Raw genomic sequence first — 25,023 nt, 5'->3', positions numbered from 1 at the left:
GAGGAGGACAATCTAGATTTCAAAATATAATTAATGCCTCTATGTTGATTAACAGGATAGGTAGTATGCACACTGAATCATATATCCCCCACGCCCATTTAGTTTCAGGGAGGTGGGGGGTGTTTAGTTTTTTTTTGTTTGGGGGGTGGATTAGGTTTTGCATTTGTTTGGTTTATGGTGGGGTTTGGGGGTTTTTTGTTTGGGTTTTTTGTTGTGGTTTTTTTTTTTTTAAAATTCACAGACAAGGTATACAGTAAAAGTATTTTCTCCTTCAGGCGCCATAACAATGGGCTACAAGAGTCACCACTATTGATTGCTATAAATATTGCCTAAGATATGAGGACAAGCCTGCCTGGATTAAAGCTTTTGAAATAATAAAAATGCTATACAATACAAAGACTACAGAGTGAGCTCCAAGTACTCTTCCGCAAGCCCCATTCACATTAATTAATACAGAGAACTTATTGGAGGTAACAGATCCTGTTACACATCACCCTCTGCTTTTATTACCTGCTCCAACAAGTCCCAGGAATGCAAGGATAAGGAGAGGTGATCCACTTGCAAAAACTCCAAAGCCAAATGTGAAAAGAGGAGAGAGAAGAACTGTGGCCCAAAAAAGAAAGTTTAGGAGAGTCCATGGTCTCCTAGGTGGTTTAAACTGCTGGCCAGGAAATATGCCTTCCTGATTATACATCTCTTGCAAAGCATCCTGGGAGAAAGAGAAGATAGAAGAAAACATGTTCATAATGTTGGCACTGAGCAATCAAAGGCTAGTCAACTCCAGCAAAACGTCAAGGATGGTGTCTGTGGTAAATATCCATCAAGAGTACACAGCATCCATTTCTATCTGCTGTCATTTATTTGGGCATTTCTGTTGACCGCCAAGGCTACCTTTGAAGGCAATCTTGGCCACCATCACAAACTGAAACCATACCAGCCTCTCCACTACCAAAAATCTTTGTCTCTTCTCTTAATTGCTTCGGAATTTAGGGCAGCATCAGGCCAGGGGCCAATTCAGACACTACTTGCCTCTTTGCTTGATGCTTTTTCTTCCTGTTTTTACTTCCAGAAAGGTCAACATGATTTAGCAAAGCACAGCAGAAAAATGCTGTGGATACAGCCAGAAGAGAAAAGCAAACCACAAGTTAACCAGCAGAGACAGCACTGTGCCAGCCATAACCACAAGACTTCAACAGAGCAGTTGCGTCCCGAGCTGAGCCTGCAGAGAGATGCAATCATGAAACGTATCACTCAAAGGAGCAACACGTCCACAGCTTTCCCTCAGTTTGGAAGAATGTTCTCTAAGCTTTCCAAGCCATTACCAAGGATGGTTCAAGTTTGGCTATTTCTTATTTTTCTCCACTTAGGCTGTTTTTCTTTTAGCTTCCCTTATACAGGGTTGAGAAGCACAAGGCATTCCTTGCTAATAACACAGCCTTTTGAGGACGTACCCTCTGTGCGGGAAGAGCACTTTAAGGATTCCAGTTACAACATATTGCTACCGCCATAAGATCAATACATAAAATACCCACGTATCTAAGTAATACCTCCCCAGCAACACCTCACAAAGTTGAAAAGAGGTACAGCCAACACCAGCAAGGAACACCAAGCCCTCCATCTGCAAGCAAAGCAGAGCATTCTGCCCAAGGAATGGCACCAAGTGGAGTGAATGCTCTGTGCTCCATCTCCTTAGCTCTTGCATTTAATGTTTAACAGAGCAGGAGCAAAGCAGACAAAGACCACCCCTGTAACATACACCTTAACGTCTGCTCCTCCAGCCAGGCAATCTCAAGGAATTCTTGCATCTAAGAGCCTCTTCACAAGGGAATTACATGATGGCATGTCACTGATAGCAAGGATTCAAGTATCCCAAATTTTCTGGTTTTTTTTTTTAGGCTCTCCAATCCCATATTACACTGACTGACTCACAAGCTAGTTTCATACACCTGCTAATGGGACGTGGGGGGAGAAGATGATGATAGCTACTTGCTCTTTGTAAGATAACTTCTCTCCCCTTAATTGAATTAGAGCTTAGGTATTCTAACAAATTGGGTTAAAATGAACAAAATGAAACTTAGAACAATTTGCTGCCTGCCTACCAACAAAGGGTAAGCTTGGAAATGCTGCAGCACAGGTCATCATAGCAGAAGAAAGCCCAAGATAGTTAAAAGTTTCTGCACTCCTCTGTTTTCCCACAAAGCAACACAAAAATCAAGATACACATTTCAAGTTCAACAATCCACCAATTAGGGCTGGGCAACATTAATTACAGTTTCTCCTCCTCCCCACACAACTGTTAAATCTGTGGTCAAGAAATTAACCACCTAAGGTAAGAAAAGAAAATGCACGAGGAAAAGCTTTGAGCCGTTTGAAGGCATGCTGGCCAGGCACTACATCAGTCCCTGACAGCAAATCCCAGGGCCCAGCTGTACCGTGTCACACACCACTGCAGAGGTATTACCAGGAGGCAGCAGGAAAGTGACAGTGGAAGAGACGTGAAAGCAGAAGACAATTGCAGCTAAGAGCTGGGACCAGCTGTCCCTGACATACACTTATCATTCCTCTTGAGTGCCTAAAAACACCCACAGGAAAAATGGAGCTTTTAGAAATGTATGACAGAGACCCAAGAGCTGAAGAATATAAAAAGACGACGGATTGCTATTAGTCTTCTGCGACTCAGGCATATCTCTGAATCCCATTGTGCTTCCCAGCAATTTGAGACCTACTCACTATCTGCGGCCAAGGGGTTCTTCTGTACCGCTCCTTCCAGCAGTTTGAGAGACGGCTGCCAAATTATACATAATATTTCCATCTCTTCTCTCCATCCAGTGGAAGAGTGTGCATTACTCAGTGCCTTAATACACTACTAGCCCTGTGAAAGTCCCAAAAGAGAGAAAAGAAAGCAAAGCTGTTTACCTTTTCCTGGTAAAGCTTGTGAAGCCAGTTTGCAGCTTCCTTTTCATCTTGAGGGATATCTTCCAGAGGAAATCTCCTAGTTTAGTAGAGATTTAAAAAAAAAAAAAAAAAAATTAAGGAACAATCCAGGAATTTGACTTTAGACTTCTACTAGAGAAGGTCTTCCATTCAATGAAGAGTGTAAGCTACAGGTAATATTGTCACTGACGGCAGAGGTCTTAAATGCAGATAAGAACTGGGACTTAAATAACACCTGATTCTCCATTTAAAACTCAGATTCCTAAGACAAAAGAAACCATACAAGCTCCTAGCAATTTTAGAGCACATTAGTAAAACAAGCATTTCCCATTCAAACACTGTTCTTCCTTCACCGGAACCACTACTGGCTGATTCCCAGTGAGCTCAGACTGAGGCACCCGGAGCTGGGAAAAGACAAGCAAGTGGCAAACCCTAGGATAATTGCCCGTTACATTTTGTTAGTGAAAATTTTGGAAGGAATGGAAGGGGTTCTTAAAAATTCATTTCATACCAACTCTAAGGAAAACATCTTCTTCTCAGTGGTGCCCAGCGACAGGACAAGGGACAATGGGCACAAACTGGAACACAGGAAGTTCCATCTGAATATGAGGAAAAACTTCTTCACTGTGAGGGTGACCGAGCACTGGGACAGGCTGCCCAGAGAGGTTGTGGAGTCTCTTCTCTGGAGAGATTCAAAATCCGCCTGGACACGATCCTGTGCAACCTGCTCTTGGAGATCCTGCTTTAGCAGGGGGGTTGGACTAGATGATCTCCAGAGATCCCTTCCAAACCCTACCGTTCTGTGATTCTACAGCAACTGCACTTCTCTCTCCTTGCCTCTCCAGCCCTACAGATTGAGGCATGCAGTTCTGGGTGCATACAAAAATTATGCCCCCCTCCAGGTACTGACCTGACCTGTCCAAGAACAGGCACCTTTTAAGAGCCTCTTTCTAGTGGCGAAGAGCCAATCATTTTCCTGCATTTCTTTTATTTGCCGAGATAGGCCACTAGCACGCTCACAAATGTATCATCTCCTTTCTCAGTGGCACACATCTCAGTCCTGGATCAATTCAGAAAGAAGTTGCTCGGTTTGTAGAGGGCAGGCACACACCTTACTCTCAGCTCGAACATATTTTGGCAACACTTGGACTGTATCAGGGCCCTCTTACAGCAGGGCAGTAAGAACAGAAGGGTGACCTCTAGGAGGGCTCTGGACACAGTGATCCCGGATACAACTTATTTGCTGCTGTTCATCCGAGGATTATATTTCTGCAATATGAACTAAAGCCTTCGAGTCCACAGCAGCAGAGGGAAGATATTCTAATACACCTCTAATAATTTCTGCATGCCATAAACGAATTCAACACCAGATTTTACAGATTTACTTTCATTAGCTCTAACAGGAAGAGCTGCTCAATTAATGTAAATAATGCTCAATAAAAGCTCAGTGAAAGACATTTCCCAAAAGCTCTTTGGTAAAGTTGTCGCCATATTGCTATCACCACTAGAGGGTACTCACAGCAACAACATTTGGTCATATAGCTGATTATTTTCTCTGGAGCCAGTCAGGAAAAAGACTGGATCCTCTGTAGAAAGCTAAGCTTCTTACCTCTGCACAGGTAACTGCATACACGTACACCAAGAACAAGAGCTTACGTGCTTCCTTTCTCTGAGCTAAACTAAGTCCGCTGGCACATTAAGGACAAGTTCAATTTTCAGCAAAAAAGCTGTAGTTTATTCTCACAGCTTCCTCTCAAAAAAGAAAAAGCATCAAGTGTAGAAAAGCATCTTGAGAATGTTGATTCAGTCCACAAACATATTTGAAATCAAAATTATCTGAACACAGTCACTGTACCTTTAATAGGGTACAATTAGTAATTTTACCCGGCAACATCATCCTCAGCAGAATTTTATGGATCCAACCCTCTTCTAACAACTATTGAAAACTACATATCTCTTCTTTCCTCCCACTACCTCACCAATAAATATAACCAACTTGCATCTCCATTAGCAAGCCATAGGATAGTTAACTGAATGCAGCCATTGTTCAATGTATAATTGCCAAGATGTACATCCATGCATCTGTACCCCAGATCTAGCTAGACATGCTGCATGCATCTGCCATCAGTATGGAATTACAGGTGGCAGTCGCCTGACCAGCTGTTGCGCTAGCTGGTAAGTTGTCCACTCGCTTTCCTCAGCAGGAATATATCTGGCAAGTGTAAACAGTCAAAATGAAACCCCTCGCAAATGAGTGACCCCATCTCTCCCCCCCATCACCCATCCACAGCCTTCTTGCCAACTGAAAGACTAAAACGTTGGGGTAGTTGCAGTATCTGAGAACAGAACTGGGACGCGTGTCCTTCCCGTCGCCATTAGGGCTGCAGCACTCTGCCTCCGCTGGGATAGCCTTTTCTCCACAGAACTGTTGCTGCTATACCTCAACACAACGGATAATCAGTGTCACTCCCTACAAAGTCTTTCACCCTGCGAGGCTCTAGCGAGACACACCTGTCCTGTAGAAGGACAACGTATAGAGCCAGTGCCACACATCTGCAATGCACAGACCCATGGCCAGAGGGGAAAGGTGTGGGGGAGAAGTAGCAAGGCGGTTTTTTTTTTCCTTTTTTCTTTTAATAACCAAACATTAACCTCATCACCAGAATATAGCAATGTTTTCCAAAGTGTGGGTGAAGTTCCCAGAGAAGCAGATGTGAACTGTCAAAAGAACAACCAGGTTGTTTGTCAGGTACAAACATAAAAGGGAAAAGAAGAAATGCAACAGGAAAGAGTTGGTAGTTTTTATGATCACAAGGAAGCTTTAGAGCAGAAGGCAACAGGGAGAAAGCACAAAGAGAAAGCATGCATGTGTGCACGAGTTAGGTGTAAGCAGTTACTCTTTCAGGCAAAAGAGTAATGAGGAATGTGAGGAATATACCACCTCATTCATATGATGTCTGAATTTCAGCATTATTTAACTTCTAATCTGCTAATCAAACCATGTGAGAGAAGGAGAGAAACCAGCACAGTAAGGAGCTTTACATCATGTACTGCAAGAGACTGCTCATGTTGGACAGGCTATTTATACTACGCATTTGCTCACAGGAGGCTAGGAAGGGGCAGAACAGTCAGTTTTCTGTTCCCACAGAGAAAGGAAAAATGTGGACTAGTGCCCTCACCGCACAAAACTTGGGGAATCCCCGTAACGACAATGTCGTCATACCCAGGCTTAAAAAGTCTGCCCAGTCCTCTCTGACTTGCTGGGTGATATCATGGGATCTCACACATGAAAGCAGACTAAAGCAAGGGGAAAACGGGGAGGTCTTTGTAGCCTGCAGAGAAGTTCTAAGGACAAGGAAAAAAAGACTACAGCAAAGGACATTACCCTGTAAAATCTGAATACACTGCAACATGCCAAAGCATACATCTTAGGGCTCACCTCCATCAGTATATGCTCACCTTACACACATATCTGCTTCATATTTCTTTCCATAAAGAATTCCTAATAAAGACGGGTTCTTGTTTCCTCTGAAATTTAGTGTTACATCATACACTGCTGAAACTGTTACAAAAAAGAAAATATGGCTGTTAAATTAGCAATTCTAGCAACCACGTTGCCAACATCTTTGCCTTAGAGAGCAACAGGGCCTGGTGCAAGCTTTGCATTAATGATGTCAGACAGCAGAGTCCTTCGCTACTTTGTGTTTACATGTTGTACTTATCTGTATCAGCCACCTGACAAGCCCATCTACATAGCATGTGTGTTATCAAAACACAAGACAAGTTGATGAACTAAGCAACAATGACATACACGAAAGGTTTATTATTTTTTAAGACTGGTGCCTGAGAGTTTTGTGGCACAAATTAACAGCTGACACGTTGAATGCTTATTACTGCCAACTCACTAATCGTAATGGATGTAATGAACAACAAAGTCTACTACACTGTGCTACACAGAGTATATACCAAACAGCACATTAAAATTAATACAAAGAACAAGTAGCAGCTTGCCAGTACCTGTTCCCCTGAGACACTGGACAGCAGTGGTGAAACCTTTGGTTCTGGGCAACAGGTGGTATTTCAGTTTGGGCAACCCCTTGGATTCAGCTACCTCCATACTGATCCGATGCTTGGTCTCTGTAAAACGAGTTCCTTCACAGTACAGGAGAAACTAGACCAATGAGAAAAGAGGCAAAAACAAGGGCGTCTTGAGATCAAAAGAAACCAAGCAGAATACTGAAAATTTGTGTAAGATAAACATGTACCGTGCATGTGCACACACTTCAATTGTCTCATTTGATCATCGAGTAATAGGCATAAGCACCACCTCACAACTCATTTACAGCTATATTTAATTTTAACAACACTGGTACCAAATTTAAGGGGACAAAAAGTCTAAATGGTTATACCTGAAACATTTACTTAAAAAAAGAAAAATCCCTGAAGATTTTGGCTGGCTGGTGATGGACTAATCTACAAATCAGAAAAAGCAAACCAAACATCAGTACACGACCACTTTAGGAAAAAACAGATTAATCACTAGCTACCTCATTTAAAATTTGCACTGTACAACCAGAATTACTCATCCGAAGAAGGACTTGTTTGTCTCAAAGCTTTTCTGATTTTTTTTTTTTGCATTTGTATCAGTTGTGCTCATGAAAAGCGGTGCCTTTCCCTAAAACCTTTACCTTGCTTATCTTGTAAGGCACCAATCTAATAGTTACTTAGGATACCACAGTCAAAGACTTAAATCCTCCCATACTGACTTCAAGCAGCACAAAACATCGAACTGTCCTTCTCCAGCCTCTGTCTTGCCTCTGCTCTAGTTGAGATGGAGACCAGAAGCAATGCAAAGCCAAGAACAGACAAAGCCCTTCTGAGGGCCCTAGGGTGAATTTCAATTTATCCCTGGCCTTTTTGAAAGGTGGACATCATTCCCATTGTGCCAATGGAAAACGTTGCTGCATTCAAACACACAAACCTCTGCACCCCTGGCAAGCAGTGGAGGGGGAGAAGGGCAGGTTGCTACTATGTCACAGCAGTATCACGCAACGCCATAACATTGCAATTCAAAAGAAGACCTGGTGAATGCATCGCTATGCATCTGCTATTTGTCAGTATTGTGGTTGCACTACTTTTTCTCTGTAGCGTATCCACCTACTGTGTACCACAACAGGCCAGTTAAATGAATGTTAAAACCGCAAAGCCATAGACACGAGAGTTAGACCTGCCAGTGTGCAGTGAGAGAACGGGAGCTGGTCCTGCAATCTTCATTTGGCCCATCAGGACACGTTCGTTATGAAAATTTGACCAACCATCACCACCAAATGGTGAGGACAAGGTAGAGAGTAACACCACAATCTCAACCTCAGTCTGCAATGCAACTCCTTATACCAAATTCTCACTCTTTTCCACTCAACGGCACAGTGATCCTTCTGGACCAAGTAGGCGAGCGAGGTACAGACTGTGCTGCAGCACACGTGTGAGAAAGACTTCACGAAGAAAGGTCGCGCAGACAGCCCTCATTGTGGCATTTAGAATGCATAAAAATTAGGAAACTGATTTGCTCAAGTCAATTTAATCATGATTTAAATTAGCAAGCAGGAAGTCTTGATTTAAATTATCAATGCTAACTACATTTTGCATTTATATTTTCAAGTTGTTTTCCCTAGAGACTAGTCCTTGGTTCTCAATCGTAGAATCATTAAAATGTATAGATTTGCAACTAAAGTGCAGTCCTGAAATTTTTTAATTGGTAGGGTTTTTTCCCCAACACTAATCAGGAGGATGTATTAAATGTAGTTCATATCCATATATTCAAGCAATTAAGTAGTCTAAAATACATTCTCCAGATTCTTATTTTTTTATCTTTGTAATGATAGAAAATCACGAATGACACAGTCACAATGTACTAGTTAAAGCTTGCAATTTCACTATTCATTTTAACAAGCTGTACTAGATAATATTGAAAAGTCACTTAAAATGCACAAGCCTCTTAAAATGTTTAATGAGCCAAATAACTGTACATTACATGCGCTGCTATAAAAGCAAACCAGTAAATTTATCAAAACGTTTGCATTCAAAGCTAAAAGAAGGTCAATAGGTTGATTATACCGCTGTGTTGCTGCGGTAAAATCTAATGACATTGCACATAATGAAACATTGACTTCAAATAATGTCAAAATAAAAAGGAAAAGCATAACTGCAAAAGCAATGTAAGCTTGCCATATGTTCTCATAGACACTTTTTGGGAAACCCGTCATTTCACAGATCAATGAACATACTAACAGGAACTCCCTATCACAGTCCATGGTTTGTGCACAGCCCCCCACCCAAATTTACTCACTTCTCCAGAAAAAGATTTTTTTGTTTATGTGTCTTTTTAGCCTACCTCAGAAAATGTAGCTTAAAGTTATATGGATTTAGTAGTTAAATATGGGCTGGTTTATTTTTTTTTTTTTTTAAAAGGTAAAAATAAGTGCAGACAAAATTAACAAGTATTACACAAGCCTGATTTATAAAGTATTGTCAAGCTTCTAATCATCTATGCAAGCTTCTGAACTGTTTTCCAAATGACTTCCCTTACCAACAGGCAAACAGAACAACATTTTACCAGTGTATCTCAAAAGTCCTCCTGAAACAGAGCACAGGTTTTCCATGACAACACTTGAAGAAAGTAGTGAGCAGACCTTCTCCTGATATATAAGGCTACCATACCACATGAATATCTCCGTCACCATTTCACTTCTAGCAGTTGATACTACAGGAGGAACTTGACACTTACCCACATATATTCAGGATAATCAGCCAAACGTTTTAATCCTTCAATAACCGTATCTCTGTCTTCTTCCCATTTCCTTTTGCAGAAAACAATCTCAAGGAAGTACCATGTCCAGCCAATTAGGGGCACATATAGTAACTCTCTCTTAGCAAGAACTTTGGAACTCTTGGAGAAAAACAAAAACAGTAATCCAAAAATGTCATTTGCTGATTTGTACAATAAGATCAAACAAAGAAATTAAAGTTAAGATGATGAAGAGTTAATGGAGTTTTATCTGGAAACTTAAATGCAAAGAAACTGTACGCACATGGGTTTTAAATAGACCTATAGTCCTCCACATGAAGGGAAAGGTCACGGCCCCACATACCCCTAGCACTCCGAAGCGCTCTGTCATAGTCCAGCCGCACAAGAAGTCGATTTCAAAGTTGTGATTCAAGATGATGATGACATGTTCTTTCCCAAAGGTGTTCACTGTGGCTTCATCTGAGAACAAGGTGCACTCTGTGCCTGACCACCATTCCAGCAGCATTACCAACTCTGACAAACATGATGCAGATGGAGAGGCACGTTAGGGGTGCCGCTTAGAGAAAGCATTTAGCCTTTCACCTCCAGCCCCACTGAGTGCCTAGTCTCTTCTGACTCCCAACAACTCTGCCACCTTTTCAATCCAACCCAGTAGAGATGAAGTGAGAGCTTAGATGGGTATAGACCAAATAACATCACCATCCTGAAGCAGTATTTAGGGCACTAGATATATGCATTATGGATAATTTAACAAGTTTTTAACAGTGACAAGTTTGGGCATTGTATTATGAATGTGAAATTTCATGATCACTGGAAAAAACCCCAAAACTTTGGGCCTGAAAACAGACAGTTGAGCCGTTGATTGCTCCACTAAATGAGCATAGTTTCTCCCAGGCGGAATACAAATTATGCATAGATGCAGCCTAATGCTTTTACTCAACATGAAACAAGCTTTATGGAGGTAAACAGACAGATAAAGGGCTTTTAAAGGGATACAGTACCATAGATCTTCTGCAATAGGTTTTAATATTAGAACACAGGACTCTAATCATTCTGTATTATGGTCATCAACATAGAGTCAGAAGCACCAGAGAATTGAGCTAATTTATCAAAATACCTGGGCAAAGCCAGGAATGGTAAATTGTGTCTTTTACTGCAAAAGAATGAGCCCTTTCTCCTGTCTTCTGTAGCTTTTCAATATCCCAGCATCTCTCTTATTCCACCCTGAACATTTCCTTCGTTACCCACTTTTATTTTCCACCTCCCTTTTTTCCATCTTCAAAAACCACTTCCATTTAAGTTCAGCACGCACTGAACGCGGGTGTTATGGTTGGCCTATTGCAGTACAACCAGGCAGATGGAAGGCATTGCTTGTATCATGGGATAACTACAAAAAGTACGAGAGTAGTTCATTCTCCCAGTAGGAGAATTTGCTTCCATGCAAACTGTAGTCATGGGTATTTTCTCATTGCAATAAGATATGGATGCAATCAAAATTTGGTTGCACAAATATAGCAGTTAAAAAGTCCAACTCTTCCCACGTTACTATGACAAACTTGCAGAGTCAAAACTGGAAGGTGCCTCCTCGGTTCTCTACATCAGGTTTTGCCACACAGTATTTCAGCTTTCCATCGAGAGGCCCTGCTTTTGCAAAATGGAGCAGTGCCTTCCCGCACAAGGGCTTCTATCAGCGGGATCACAACAGGGAAATCTAGCCATACTGCTAAATAAGAGTGGGTCTAACTGCGGAACGCATCAGAGAGAAGGCAAACACAGTATTTAGGTGAATGATAGGGAACACCAGTTCTGGTCTGCTGAAGATATATAGCTTCTCTAGCACTAGTTTCTTCACTTCTATTCCCCCTGTGATCACTTATCCACCAGGTTATTCTCCTGCTTCATTTTCAAGACTCACTCATTTGGAGGCATGACAAAGTTACCCAACTTGCTGATCAAGAGAGCGTAGCCCTGGTAAACTGTAAATACAACAGAGGAAAGACAGAGTAATAGTTTATACTAAGTAGACATTTCTGTCATTGCTTTCCAGCTTTGTCTCTTTTGCAAATGATGTGCTCACTTACCTTTCTTGCTCTGGTTATGCTGGCTCAGTTTAAGAGGACAGCAGACAGCAAGAGTGTCCTCAGTTGAGAGCTATGCTCTTCCAAGCAGGTGGCCAGGAGAATAGAGTAGTGGTACCAAACACAATGTGGTACTCTGAGTGATTTTTCCCTGTACAGTGCTGTCTATGTACTAAAGAGGAACATCCCCAATACCTGCTACACTTGCTGTATTTTCTTATAAAAAAAAAATTAAATGGGTGAGTTCCTTCAAAATCAGAAAAAAATTCTGTAGAGGCAGGTGTGGATGATTTTCTACAGAGCATTTCTTGTACCATTCACTCCAAATTAGTGGAGAAAGCTTTGCTGAAAGATTTGCCAGAGTTCATACTGAGAGAGGAGGGTTGATGAGCCGGAGAATTAATATGAGGAAACAGATTGTCCTTTACAAGTGTACTGATAAATGATGTAATTATAACCGGGAGCAGGCTCATTTCCTTTTTTTTTTGGTGTGTGGTTTACAGCTATTTTGCGTGGCACCAATCCTGCTTGCTACAGCAAGCCCATCCTTCTGAATGAATGGACAATAACACTTGCGCTGCTTGGGATACTTCCTGGAGAGGACAAGCAACACCTCGCTACAACAAACCCTTTCCTGCGGCCGGGGTTCCCACACGCCAAAGCAGGCAGGTTTACAACCTCGCAAGCCAGCTGGAAACAAAGCAAGCACAGCGCACCTCTCAGTTTGAAGTATTAACATTTGAGAGATTATTTTTGCAAGCAGACTAAACCAAACGCGCTGCGCTCTCCAAAGGCATGAGCCATCTGAGAGGAACTGGTGTAGGAGAGCTTGAAGTACAGGCTTCATGAATTACGTGTGCTGCAAAGGGTTTACGTTGAGGCCAGAGCCTGACAGACGCTTTTTCCCCCCCAAACATCTGCCGTGAACACCAGATCTCCTTCCCCTTCTGAAGCTGTGCTTTATGTATTTGAGAAGAGATACAGCAAGAACAGAGCCCGGTTTTCAGTGGGCTAGAGTACATGGCCAGATACACGATCATCCACCCCCGCACATCGATCCGCTGCCGGACGGGCAGAGCAGCTTCTGTTACAGACAACTCTGACGTGAACACCCTCAGCCTAAAACTAAACAGCTTAGAGTAAGCAAGCCAAACGTGGCATCTGGAACAGAACACCAACCTGCAGGTTCACTGCCAGAAGGCTTCCACGTAATGAAATATATTTCGTTATGATTGGCAACATTTGAACTGCTGCATTTACATGGCTTGCTTAATTAGTTATAAATCACAATTAAAGTGCACATTCTGTCAGCTCTTCCATTACAGGCCATCAGCACTCTGCAATCCCACATAACGTTTACATTAATTTTCATAGTTTAATTTCTCAATCATTTAATTTATAATAGGCTATACATGAGGGGTTATCCTAGGTACAACCCAATTATCCACTCAGCTTCTCCAAACCTTTTTGAACAGTAGCGTACGTTATTTCCAGCGTATACAAGACAGAAGATAACAGTATTTAAAATGTGTTTTTTCCATGCACAATGCTAACTTGTAGAAATCGAGGGTCTGAACCTAGAAGCCTTACAGGCACAAGCAGCTCATACCCTCAGAAAAGCCAGACTATTAGTGCAACAGTAGTTTTCAGGATGAGACCAGAATCTAGATTATTAAAAGCACATTGAGAAATTCTTACAAGCAAATTAAAAAAATAAAACCCATATACCCCCACTCCCCTCCTACTAAGCTAATTTTGAAGTTTCTACCCGTAAGTTCTTCCATTCCATACCTTTTCTCCAGGCAGTTTGCCTGCCACACTCTATTTCATTTCCTTTCTCCTGTGCTTCTCAGACAACATTCTCAATAGGTAGGACAAAAAGCACAGGAAGGACAATGAGCTGAAAAAGAAACCAAACTAGACACTTTGGAGAGTTGTTGTTGGTAGTACTTCACATGGATGATTTGAGAAGTGTGGGTGCCTGTCAGTGGACCGCTCAACTGTAATTTAAGTACTCATTTAGGTGACTCATTTACCCAAAGTGGGAGTTGGATGCTGAGCTGAGCACTAAGGTAAGTGGCCGTGCATACTGGGAGGGGATGGAGAATGGAAACAAATTAGATGATTCACTGCTGAAACAGGAGGTGACATTTGGACTAAGAACCCTTCTAAACTTTCATTTCAGAAATCTAATCCCCTGTTAAGCTCTGTGAGGAGAGGAGAAAAGTCATCCACAGGGAGGAAGTTTTGCAAAGGTCTGAAAGAGGAGAGCAAAGCAGCTGCACTCACTGTAGAGCCATCCCACAGGCTAAAGAAGAATGACAAATTGCTCACAAGAGGAGACACTGGCATCGCAGATAGACACTGTAGGGTGTAAGAGGACTCCAAAGTTGTCACACAGTTCAGCTATAGAGTCATCTACACTAGATACTTCAAGACAGACATCTCTCTCTGCAGACCACACAGCTCACTTGGGCAACACTGCATGTATGCTCAATATGTGAAGTAGTCTCTGTGAATTCCCCCTTCCCCATCACTTCACGCAGGCTCTGATGCTGGATGAAGATGGTATTGAGACAGAATCATCAACTCCTACCAGTCAAGATAGGGCTGGGCGTGGGGAGGGACTTCCCACTTTGAATAACAGAGTGACGATATGTATCAGTCCCTTGACTTTTGTATGTTTTCCCAATATTCAGAAAAGTTGGCTGCTTTGAACTGCTCTGAAAGAGTCTACATCTAACTTACCACTTCTCTCACGTCTGTTTGTTTATACATATATATATATGTGTGCATATATATTTTTTTCTTTAATCAACAAAAAGAGAAACAAAAAACACTCCCCTCCCCAGCCCTCCCATCCCCTTCAAGCATACTCACGGCTCCAAAGTGAATAGGCAAGGCGACAGTTTACTCTGCGATAAAACTGCTTGTTTATGGGCCAGAGGACTAGCGTGCATAGTTGAATGAAGTTAATGATCAGTCCGCTCACAACAAAGACGAACCCAATGAGGAGGTGAACTATGAACTGGGTCTTCAGAAAGGCAATGAAGCCCATGATAACCACTCAGAAGCGCGTGCAAGGGCCGTCACTCAGAATAACTGTCCTGAAAGAGAAAGAAAAGAATCAAAAGGAGACTGGATTGACAAGCCCTGAGGAACGGCAGAGCAAGAGCCCTGAAACAGTCCATGCAGCTTCAGCAACAGGAACCCAACCCAATAAACACTCCGCCCTCCAAGCCTGCCTCATTCAAGTCTTCACAGAATAAACTGTTGATGGTGCAAATCACTTCCAAAAATAGGAAAGGAATCATTATTTGCAATTTACAGCCCTCTAAGAAGATTACTGTTTGCTGAAGATGAATCTCACACCTCTCTTCAAACAAAGACCATATAATAGGACTGGGAGGAACACAGAGCCCTGCACTCACGGTGCAGCAGTCGAGTGCCATGGGGCCACAAGCTGCGCTGTGACTGCTGTACCTTCAGGGGTTGCTGTCCCTGAACTGCAACAGCACCTTCATCTCCCCCGAACCCAATAAATGGCATGCCCAGCCTCTGGAGCTCCGTAAATGAACCGATGCCTTCCTGGCCTGCCTTCAAAGCCACTGCTCCGTGTGTGCTTCTCCTGAACAAGCACCGAGTGAGGGCTGCCAGGGGCTACAGAGACTTTGTTATGCATTTGCTTTGACTAGAAGAGTACAGCAGTCCACCTGGGGAGCAGGCTCTGCATCCTGCAGTGAATTTCAGGATGAAAAGAGCAGGGCTGGTCACACAGAGCATCAGCCTGGCAAACACCAAGGCATGGAAATGGAAATTAGGTATTTCCACATCCAAAAACCATACTGGAGCAAGTTTAGTAACTTCTCACTTTGTCAAGACACAGTTCCATGATCAAATATACCAGTTAGTGTGTGGGAAGTAAAATAATAGAAAAACCTTAGGCTATCTAGCAGTACCAACTTGACCTGGAAAGGACTTTGGCGCAAAATCTTGATTTCACTGAATCAGTCAGAGCACTTAACCTGAAGCATGTGCCATATTTATACCAGGTGCAGAAAGATGGGTGGTGTATGAACCAACAGAAAGTTATAGTAGCTTAGACAGACAAGTCTGATCCAAGACAAATCCTACCAATACAAAGTTAATCCAACAAAATGTATTTAACAAACCACCAGACTGAGTTTATTCCCAACCCTGCGTTATCTGGCACTGGCCTTTTTGGCCTGTTGAGTATTAGAAGCCCTACAACCAGGCCAACCAGGATGTCAAAACACAGCCTCAACGTCTCACCCAAAAAATAAAAGCATGACCCCAATTTTCTGCCACAGCCAAATAGGCTCTGTCTTTGCCAGTGTTGCAAACGACCAGAACAACCAGTACATGGTAAGAAATACTTTTGACAAGTCAAGCATCCAAAGGTGTTGCAGAAGTTTCCGATGCCCGAAAATAAAGTATCTGCCAGCTGTGAGGAACCAAACCATTTTCGTTTGCCACCTGCTTGCAGTGTGGTGCTATTTATAAAACTCAACAGCAATTTTGCTTGTGAAAGCTTGTTTTCTACTGTCTCTCCTACAAATCAGGTACTGTCTTGCAAGGCGCAGAGCGTCTAGCTTTTGCACAATTAAAATCTATTTGCATCATTAGTAATCTACCCACTTCAGAAGCCCATTACAACGGAAAAAAGAAGTCTGTTTCAATAGAGCCACTATTGTGTCTACCACAGAAAGCAAAGCAAGTTGAATAAGCTGATATTGAATCTTATGATGAATAATCTAAATTCTCCCAATGTTTTCCTGTAAGAATGGAAGAAACATTTCTTCCACTGATAAATTAAGAACAGTTGTTGGGAAGCAGAGACTTGTGTTTAAAAAGAAACAAAGATGGAGCCCTCCTTCCCTCCCCAAAGGGTTAGGGGGTACAGTTGTCTTATACAGCCAAAACACTGCACCAGCGTTCACACGTACTGGAGGTACCCACCGTATTCAGCGTTTGACTCCCTAACACAGCAATGGGCTCATTTATCTTTTCCACTGGCACATTCTTCAAGTCATTGTATTAAGTATCGCCAAACATTAAACACCAAGTTCTTCACTTCCAAGATTGGTGTCATTCTCTTAATCTAGTCTCTCTCAAAAAACAGACCAAACAAACTAGAAAAGAACAATTTCCCTTTCTCTCCGCACACAACTATTTCTTGAAACCGTACTTGCCTTCCACAAAGCCGTGTGCAGGCAGCTTTGCTCGTGACAGTGTCTATCATACTCATCAGCGGAGTACTTACTGCTGTTCACACAGCTTGGCCCCTCCTGGAAAAGGGCCCAAAGCACATACAAACAGCATGAGGAAGAACTGAAATGTCACGTATTACCCTCAAATAAAATGGTTTGGCTCCACTTCCACAGCCTCTTTGCTTCGAGCAAAGCCTGGAGCACTCTGGTATTTGTCCCTTACATTAAGGACATCGCCGTATTACGGACCCAGAAGGGCACAACCCTTTTGATCAGACAGAAAGCTGGAGACATTGCAGCATGTTGCTTTGCTAGCTTTGTTACGCATGGAAAACAGGAGTTATCATTTGTGCACCGGTGCCGTGCCCTGTCTCGCTGTGGCGGGACTGCAGAGCTGCAGGGCTCTGGCAGGCGACATGGCACAGCCACCTTGTGCGCCTGCACCTGGGCTCACCGCACCCCTGGGCATCTGGGGACTGCAAGTCTTCCCTGCATTGCTACAGGGTAAAGAGAACAGCAGCCAAAGCATAGCTGGTTCCTCACTGGCACCTTTCAAGGACAACATTTGCCCAATTGCTCCATAAAACACATCTGGTTGACTTGTACTTCCTCTTAAAATGGACAGGCATCAACTAAAAAATGGGTTAGTCTTGTTGTCTGATCCTTCCAGTTTCAACGCTGGATACAGAACCTGCCGGTATCCCTTTTGCCAATCCCTCACTTAATTGTATTTGACTTTTAAGATAATTAGAAGTTAATCTTAACCCAGGAATTCTTTACTTTTCTGCATTCCTGCCCATGTAGGACTGCCAGGCAAATCAAGGACAGTCCAACAGTAAAGCGTGGTCAGCAGCTGTTTTGTTGAATCCCATGGTCAGGCTGGGGAAATCAGTATTTGCTGGAATGAGAAGCAACACTTCTGTACCTGACACATACAGTAAGATCAGCTAAGTGAAGAGTCTAGGAAGTGAACATCTGCCCTAGCTTAAGACAGCAAGTCTCAGCACTATTCATTTTTTTAAAAGTACACTCATATCATGTGCATGTTCCGAGATCTGCTGGTAATTTTTTTTTTTCTTCTTTCTCCCTTCTTTTCCTATGCATCTTGTAACTTCACAACACGGACCTTTCACCACAAACCCTCCATTTTCTCCTGTGCAGCCGCACTGAGAACTGCGGGCAACTTTAGTACTCTCCCTACTTTTGCATCCTCACCAAGTACCAGCTGTTCGCAGCCATGCTGCAGGAGAGCACTAGTGCAAAACCCAGCTCCAACCAAACAGCACGCTTTCATTGCCTTTTAGTGCCTTACCTTGCAGCATTGTTTGACCTTCATAAAGTCAAAGACTGCTCCCCATAGCATTGATCTTTATCTGATGAAAAAGTTCTTAAATGCTTTGCAACCTTTTGGGCTCCCTCCCTTTATATATATACCTCTCAAGTAAAGGGCAAGGAGGCAGATGTCCTTCAGCTTTCTTGGATACAGAGTTGTGTCTTGAGGCTCCATGTTCACAAGGATTCTCTGGTATCCAAAAGACACTATGTGCCTCTCAGCAGGGGGAATACAACCTTTTTCCATTACCCAGCTTTCTACATTCAAAGTCCTAACGATTAAACTGCTTCAAGACTTCTACCTCTCTGTTAAATGTTGCTGAAATGCGCCACCAAGTTCAAAAGCCATTAGAAGGGAGAACGACAGAGAGTGTGATTGCATCAGCCTCGTGTCATTAAGAAAACGGGTTGAAAAAACAGATGCACAACATGCACCACTAAGCACGTTACAGTCATTTCACAAAACATGTAGTTATTTATGAACTCAAAATTAAAAATTAAGCCATTAATCCTCCTATAATATGATTTCCAGTTCAAACTCCAGGTTTTAATTAATTTATTGCTGTCATGTGTGTACAATTCCTCCGAAGTTCATGAGGTTTACATGAATATGAGCATGAAATTAGAAACTAGTCCACTGATTCTAATATTTCAACTGAGTGAGAATTAATGTGTTTGACAACAACAAAAACCACAGCAGCCAGTACTTACATCTCTAGCCTTTTGCTTTTCTTCAGTTTTTCTGAGCATGCTGTTGCCATTTTCCAGCTGTTTCGGCTCTATTGGATCATATTTATTTCCACTTATGAAACTCCACTTTTGCTCTGAATGTGTCACCCCCACCACGAATTCTGGTATTTTACCTACCTCATAACATTTTTGCTCAACATTGTTGAGGAACTGAGTGAAACCCTTACAATAACAATACTGAATTCTACCTTTTACCATCATATTTTAAAATACTGTGTTTTTCAGATTGAGCTTTATAAGACTCCTTGATGTCTGTATAAACTTGGCAAACCCTGCCTACAAAGAAAGGCTAATAATGTTGCAAGTCAGAATCAGTACAAAAAGGCATTTGTTGGCCACATCTCATCAAGAGTTTCCTCACCATTTTTCAGAATTCTACAAACTCTGCTCATCGAAAACAAACAAGGAAAATTAAAAACTATTTTTTTATTCAAAGTGAGAACTATCTGTTCTATAAGCTGCTTCATGTATATGAGGGGGACAAGCACAAACAGCAGCAGCCAGCAGCTGAAGAAAACACCTCTTCTCAGTGTATTTCCTACCCTCCAGATTTCTCTGATGACCTGACTCAGGCTACTTCTCTTAAAAGTAGCTATGAAAATCACTAGCATAAGCATCTTTTCCCTCACATCCCCTTATGAGATCAGAAAACCCAAGAATACTGACCAGTCAAGGCAGAGATGTGAAGGAAACCTTTCAATGCCACTGCCCATACCTGTTTCGGTGGATAAATAAAAGTACAAGTTCCAGTCTGGTTATTCTAGCATCCCTTGGAAGTACTACATTGTCACAAGGGCAGCAGGCTATTTTCCTGGACGTTTCTGAGACATACCACACAAAAATATGTTGATCATCTTATGAGTTGCAGTCAATGCTTAGAAGTAATTCCCTCAGTTACCTCTAAGAAATAAATTTTTCCTTGCAGAATATGCAATACTTTTCTAGCTAAGACAAAAGTGTGGTGGCTATCCAGCTTTTAAAAGTATAATGATATATTCATAGCAAATACCCCAATACAGGAAAATATTCAGGAAGAAAGTAGGTAATTGATGGTCTTCCATTTCCTGCACTGTACCACATCTCTTTCTGGGATGAGGAATTTGGGAGCCTGACCCACGTGATGCAGAAGCTGTACAAAACCAACGTACAGAATATTTACCCAGAGCTTTGCCTCAGGCTCAAAAAAGCATCCCGAGGCTCCTGCCCACTCTGCCATGGCACCACTAGAAGCAGTCTCCACTCAGGCCTGATTTATTTTAGAAGAACCACTGGCAACCACAGCTGTGTAAGTAGGCTAGAAAACATAGCTTCGATCAACAGCAGTAAGTCAGTATAGCTAATAAGCAAAAGAAAGGAAATAAGGTGTAACAACAATTTTGGTATCCATTTGAACAGCCTGTACTAAGGATTCTCCAGATATGCTGTAAAAATAGACAACTGTTCAATCACATCCCACACAGCATTACAAACTATCTACTACAGACCTAGCCTTTTAAACCTAAGCATGACAATGACAGGAAGATTATCTTAGTTTCTCACACAATATAGGTTTAATTTCTCTGCGCATCCCTCAGTGAAATGCAAGGCTGATTTGGAGTTCATTAAAAATCCTGCTTGTCATGAATTTCTAAAATTGAAGTGTATGGAAGAGGACTTTAAGCCAAACTTAGGTCACAAAGATGCAAATTTGTTTCAGAGTTGTGAGAACTAGGAATAGGATCTAAAAAAGAAAAAAATGCTACTGAGTTACCACGATGAAATTAGACAAAAACTTATTCCTTGAAATTTTGTCAATTTTGGCTTTGAAACACCACCACAGCCAGTTTCTAGAAAAGGTCAAGAGTAAAAGATTATCACCACTGTCTGAAATACAGTCATGATTTTGGTCTTGATCTGAAGTCCATTAAATCATAGAAACCTCCACTAGCGTCAAGAGGTTTGGCTCAGTATCTGTAGAGATTTTTTATGAGATTAGTCTATTTCCATCAAATAGAAAGCCTTTTGCTTGAGTCGTTATCCTAATGAAATGCCAATGCTTCACGGCTGTGGCGGGTTGACCCTGGCTGAGGGCCAGGTGCCCACCAGAGCCACTCTATCACTCCCCTCTTTCATTAGACAGGAGAGAAAAGGTACAATGAAAAAAAAACTTATGGGTCGAGATAAGGACAGGGAGAGATCATTCTCTAATTATCATCACGAGCAAAACAGACTGAACTTTGAGAGGGAATTCATCTTATTTATTACTAAGCAAAACAGAGTAGAGGAATGAGAAATAAAACCAAATCTTAAAACACCTCCCCCCACCCCTCCCATTTTCCCGGGCTCAACTTCACTCCCGGCTTCAACCTCCGCCCCCCCCAGCGGCACAGGGGGACGGGGAGTGGGGGTTACGGTCAGTTCATCACACGGTGTTTCTGCCGCTTCTTCATCCTCAGGGGGAGGACTCCTGTCATTGTTCCCCTGCTCCAGCATGGAGTCCCTCTCACGGGAGACAGTCCTTCACAGCCTTCTCCAACGTGAGTCTCCTCCACGGGGTGCAGACCTTCAGGAGCAAACTGCTCCAGCGTGGGTCCCCCACGGGGTCACAAGTCCTGTCAGCAAACCTGCTCTGGCGTGGGCTCCTCTCTCCACGGATCCACAGGTCCTGCCAGGAGCTTGCTCCAGCGTGGGCTTCCCACGGGGCCCCAGCCTCCTTCAGGTGTCTCCACCTGCTCTGGCGTGGGGTCCTCCACAGGCTGCAGGGGGAATCTCTACACCCCCTCATCCTCCCTCCATGGGCTGCAGGGGGACAGCCTGCTTCACCATGGTCTTCACCACAGGCTGCAGGGGAATCTTGCTCCGGCGCCTGGAGCACCTCCTGCCCCTCCTTCTGCACTGACCTTGGTGTCTGTAGATGTTCTTACATCTTCTCACTCCTCTCTCCGGCTGCAAAAGCTCTCTCTGTTTTTCTCTTTCTTAAATATGCTATCACAGAGGCGCTGATTGGCTTGGCCTTGGCCAGCGGCGGGTCCGTCTTGGAGCCGGCTGGCATTGGCTCTGTCAGACACAGGGGAAGCTTCTAGCAGCTCCTCACAGAAGCCACCCCTGTAGCCCCCCTGCTACCAAAACCTTGCCACGCAAAACCAACACAACGGCTTATTAGGGGGAAAAAAAAAAAAAAAAGCGCTGTGCACATTGCTCTGACATTCATTGTCATTTAACAGGCATACAGAATGAGAGGTCCTGAAGAAGTTATTTGCTTTTCTTCTGCCATAGGTAAAGTGTAGGCATTAACTCCAGGCATAGTGTGATGGTCACTCAGAACAATGACAACCACGTGAGCAGCACACATCCTCAACAGAAACACTAGTCCCTGTTCATGCCTCCTCCACTCTATAAATCTGTAATTTTATTCTTAAAAGACTAAGTGTACCAATTAAACTTTAGGAGAGAGTACTTTACAAAAGTAAAAAGCAAGTGAATAGTTTCCAGGTGCCAGCGAGCCCCACTGAGGAGTGACCACAGAAAGTCACCCCTTTACCCCAAAAATGCTGCACTAGGGCACAGCCCAGCTGTTGGGAGGCCTTTATGTGCTCAGAGAATCTCCTGCCACAGTAACATTGCCCCCGCATTGCCCTATGAAGAGCATCCATATGAGGTCCACGCCCTACCAGGACTTCAGCCCCAGCGTTCCTTCCCGCTTTTAAAATGTGAGGCAGCTTCCTATCAAGATATGGGTTGCTCTAAAAAAAAAAAAAAAAAAATCAAGATAACCAGTTGTTTAACTCATATTTTGTAGATTGAAGACCACAGAATATGTAAGCAAAGCAAAGCAAACCAGAAGAACTCAATGGAACCAGAAGGGGATACTCTTGATATTTGCCCTGGTTTTTGGCTGGGGTAGAGTTAATTTTCACCAGAAGCTGGGAGGGGACACAGCCAGGACAGCTGACCCAAACTAGCCATATACATATACCATAAGTGTGTAAGGGGGAAGAGGAGCAAAGCTGGCCAGGGAAGAGGGATCACTGCTCAGGGCTGGGCTGGGCATCAGGTTCCATCAGGTGAGCAAATTGCATTGTCTATCACCCACTTTGTATATTCTAAGTACTGTTGTTATTTTCCTCTTCCTTCACTGTCCCAGTAAACTGTCCTTATCCCAACCCACCAGTTTCATCTTTTTCTTCTGATTCTCCTCCCCATCCCACCAGCGGCGGTGAGCAAGCGGCTGGGTGGTGCTCAGCTGCCGGCTGGGGCTGAACCACGACACTATTACATATCATTGCACTTGAGGGGCAGTTTTCCCTCTTCCCCGCCCTAAATGAAGTGTTCCTGACACAATCAAGCCTCCTCGCCAGCTGCGGAAAGCACTGTGCTTATGCCTCTGCTAGAGATGAAATTACATTTTTCTAACTTGTTGCTACAATATTACAGCTGAAAACACAAGCAATATTAAAATAGCTATTTTCCAAATTTAATTCCAACCATTTCCTTTTATTGTACTTGGCACATACAAAAAAAAAAAGAGCAAGTGTGCACAAATTCAATTTCTCCTCAGCATACACACTCAGTTAACTTGGCCTCTATTTAAACAAATGGATCAGATAACCAAAATGAATCCAGACTTGCTTAGAAATCTGCCGGCTGCAAAGCAACCAACACAAGGACGCGGAACTGCTTGAGAAACTTCCCTCACTGCAAACACGTCTTTATCGACAATGAAAACAATGGTATTTTCATAAGGATTTTCTGTTCACAACAGGGAAACCAGAGAGATTTTGTCAGGAGTTCACTGAGTAAAACCAGCCCAGATAATTTTGATGTCATGGCTGAGTATCACTGAACTAGGCTGACATCAGTTTTTCCGCAGAACAGCCTCACTGTACTTGCAAAACAGGGCAGCATTCTGTTTAGCTTTCCAGTGAAGGAGTCCCACTACTTCAAAACCTGGTTGTGCATGCATGTAACTTGTTGTTATTTCAGGAAGACAAACATTGCCTTATGGTTTAGTAAACTTGGGATAGTTTCTATTATAGTATGCCATTTACAACTGCTTGTAGGTGTTTGTGTGCTGTTTCTCCCCTGTATATGCACACTCCATTTGTCATCGTTCAGTCTGCAGTCTGGCACTTTTGCTTCAGTATAAACAACATGTTAAGTTAATTTTTGTAAAGCTATAATTACAAAACCTTAATTGAATATTAAATTTAGATTAGATAATAATTTGCATGTTCTGCAAGTTTGCCTCATTTCTTATAGATACAGATGGGTTTTGTGGCTATATACATATTTAGAGATATTTGGGAGAGCCCTTGTAGACCTCAACTGTAATAAACCTTGCCCTAAACTTGAATATTACTGATTACAAAGATTTGCCAGACTCCAAGCATTTGAAACCAAATTCTTTCTTTGGCCTGCCTGCTATCAAGAGAAAAACAACCCACACAAGTAACTTATCTTGATCTGGCATGGCATACTATTAGCCTCGTTTTGAAAACCAAAAGTAGACAGACACACATTACTCCTGGTTTCATCTTTAATGGAAAGCGGAAAATTCAACAGTTAGGGGCAAAAAGTAAGAGCTTTTCAATTCTGGTCGCCTGAACCAAAAAGAAATTGCACTTGAGTAAGCCTTACTGCAACAGAACTAAGCTAAACTGGATGTTAACGTGCACATTTTAATGCACCAGCTTTCCCATTAAAGGGTGCTAGTAACCCAAGAGCACAATGGGGGGTCCCACACCCCTCCCCCAGTGCTGACTGCTCTTCCTGGGGGCTACAACAGTGCTGGGTGTTTGCCTGCCTTTGCAGCACTACAGAAGTCAACCTCCCAAACACTACCTCCCTGTTGCAGCCACGCACAGAGGTGTGAACCATCCCTGGGGCAAGGGGGAGCCACGTTGGTACCAGCCTG

General features: G+C 42.8%; 1 protein-coding gene across 11 annotated transcripts in view; it reads right to left on the bottom strand.

Moving 5' to 3' along the window:
• Positions 1–25,023, bottom strand: part of AGPAT3 (1-acylglycerol-3-phosphate O-acyltransferase 3) — a 94,947-nt gene that overhangs the window by 3,268 nt on the left and 66,656 nt on the right. For 10 of the 11 annotated variants that reach the window (XM_075773280.1, XM_075773294.1, XM_075773274.1 and 7 more), the window contains 7 exons: positions 14,698–14,924; positions 10,083–10,252; positions 9,719–9,880; positions 6,952–7,105; positions 6,394–6,496; positions 2,917–2,992; positions 511–709 (listed from right to left, as the gene is read on the bottom strand). In XM_075773280.1, the coding sequence (XP_075629395.1) occupies positions 511–709; positions 2,917–2,992; positions 6,394–6,496; positions 6,952–7,105; positions 9,719–9,880; positions 10,083–10,252; positions 14,698–14,875 (1,042 nt within the window). In that variant the 5' untranslated portion in view covers positions 14,876–14,924. The remainder of the gene's footprint in view (positions 1–510; positions 710–2,916; positions 2,993–6,393; positions 6,497–6,951; positions 7,106–9,718; positions 9,881–10,082; positions 10,253–14,697; positions 14,925–25,023) is intronic. The other variant, XM_075773304.1, reaches the window with a different exon arrangement.

This window comes from Balearica regulorum, chromosome 1, assembly GCF_011004875.1.
Source record: "Balearica regulorum gibbericeps isolate bBalReg1 chromosome 1, bBalReg1.pri, whole genome shotgun sequence".
NCBI classification, from domain to species: domain Eukaryota; kingdom Metazoa; phylum Chordata; class Aves; order Gruiformes; family Gruidae; genus Balearica; species Balearica regulorum.
The sequence above is the reverse complement of the archived record's forward strand: the minus strand, read 5'-3'. Positions and strand labels throughout refer to the sequence as shown.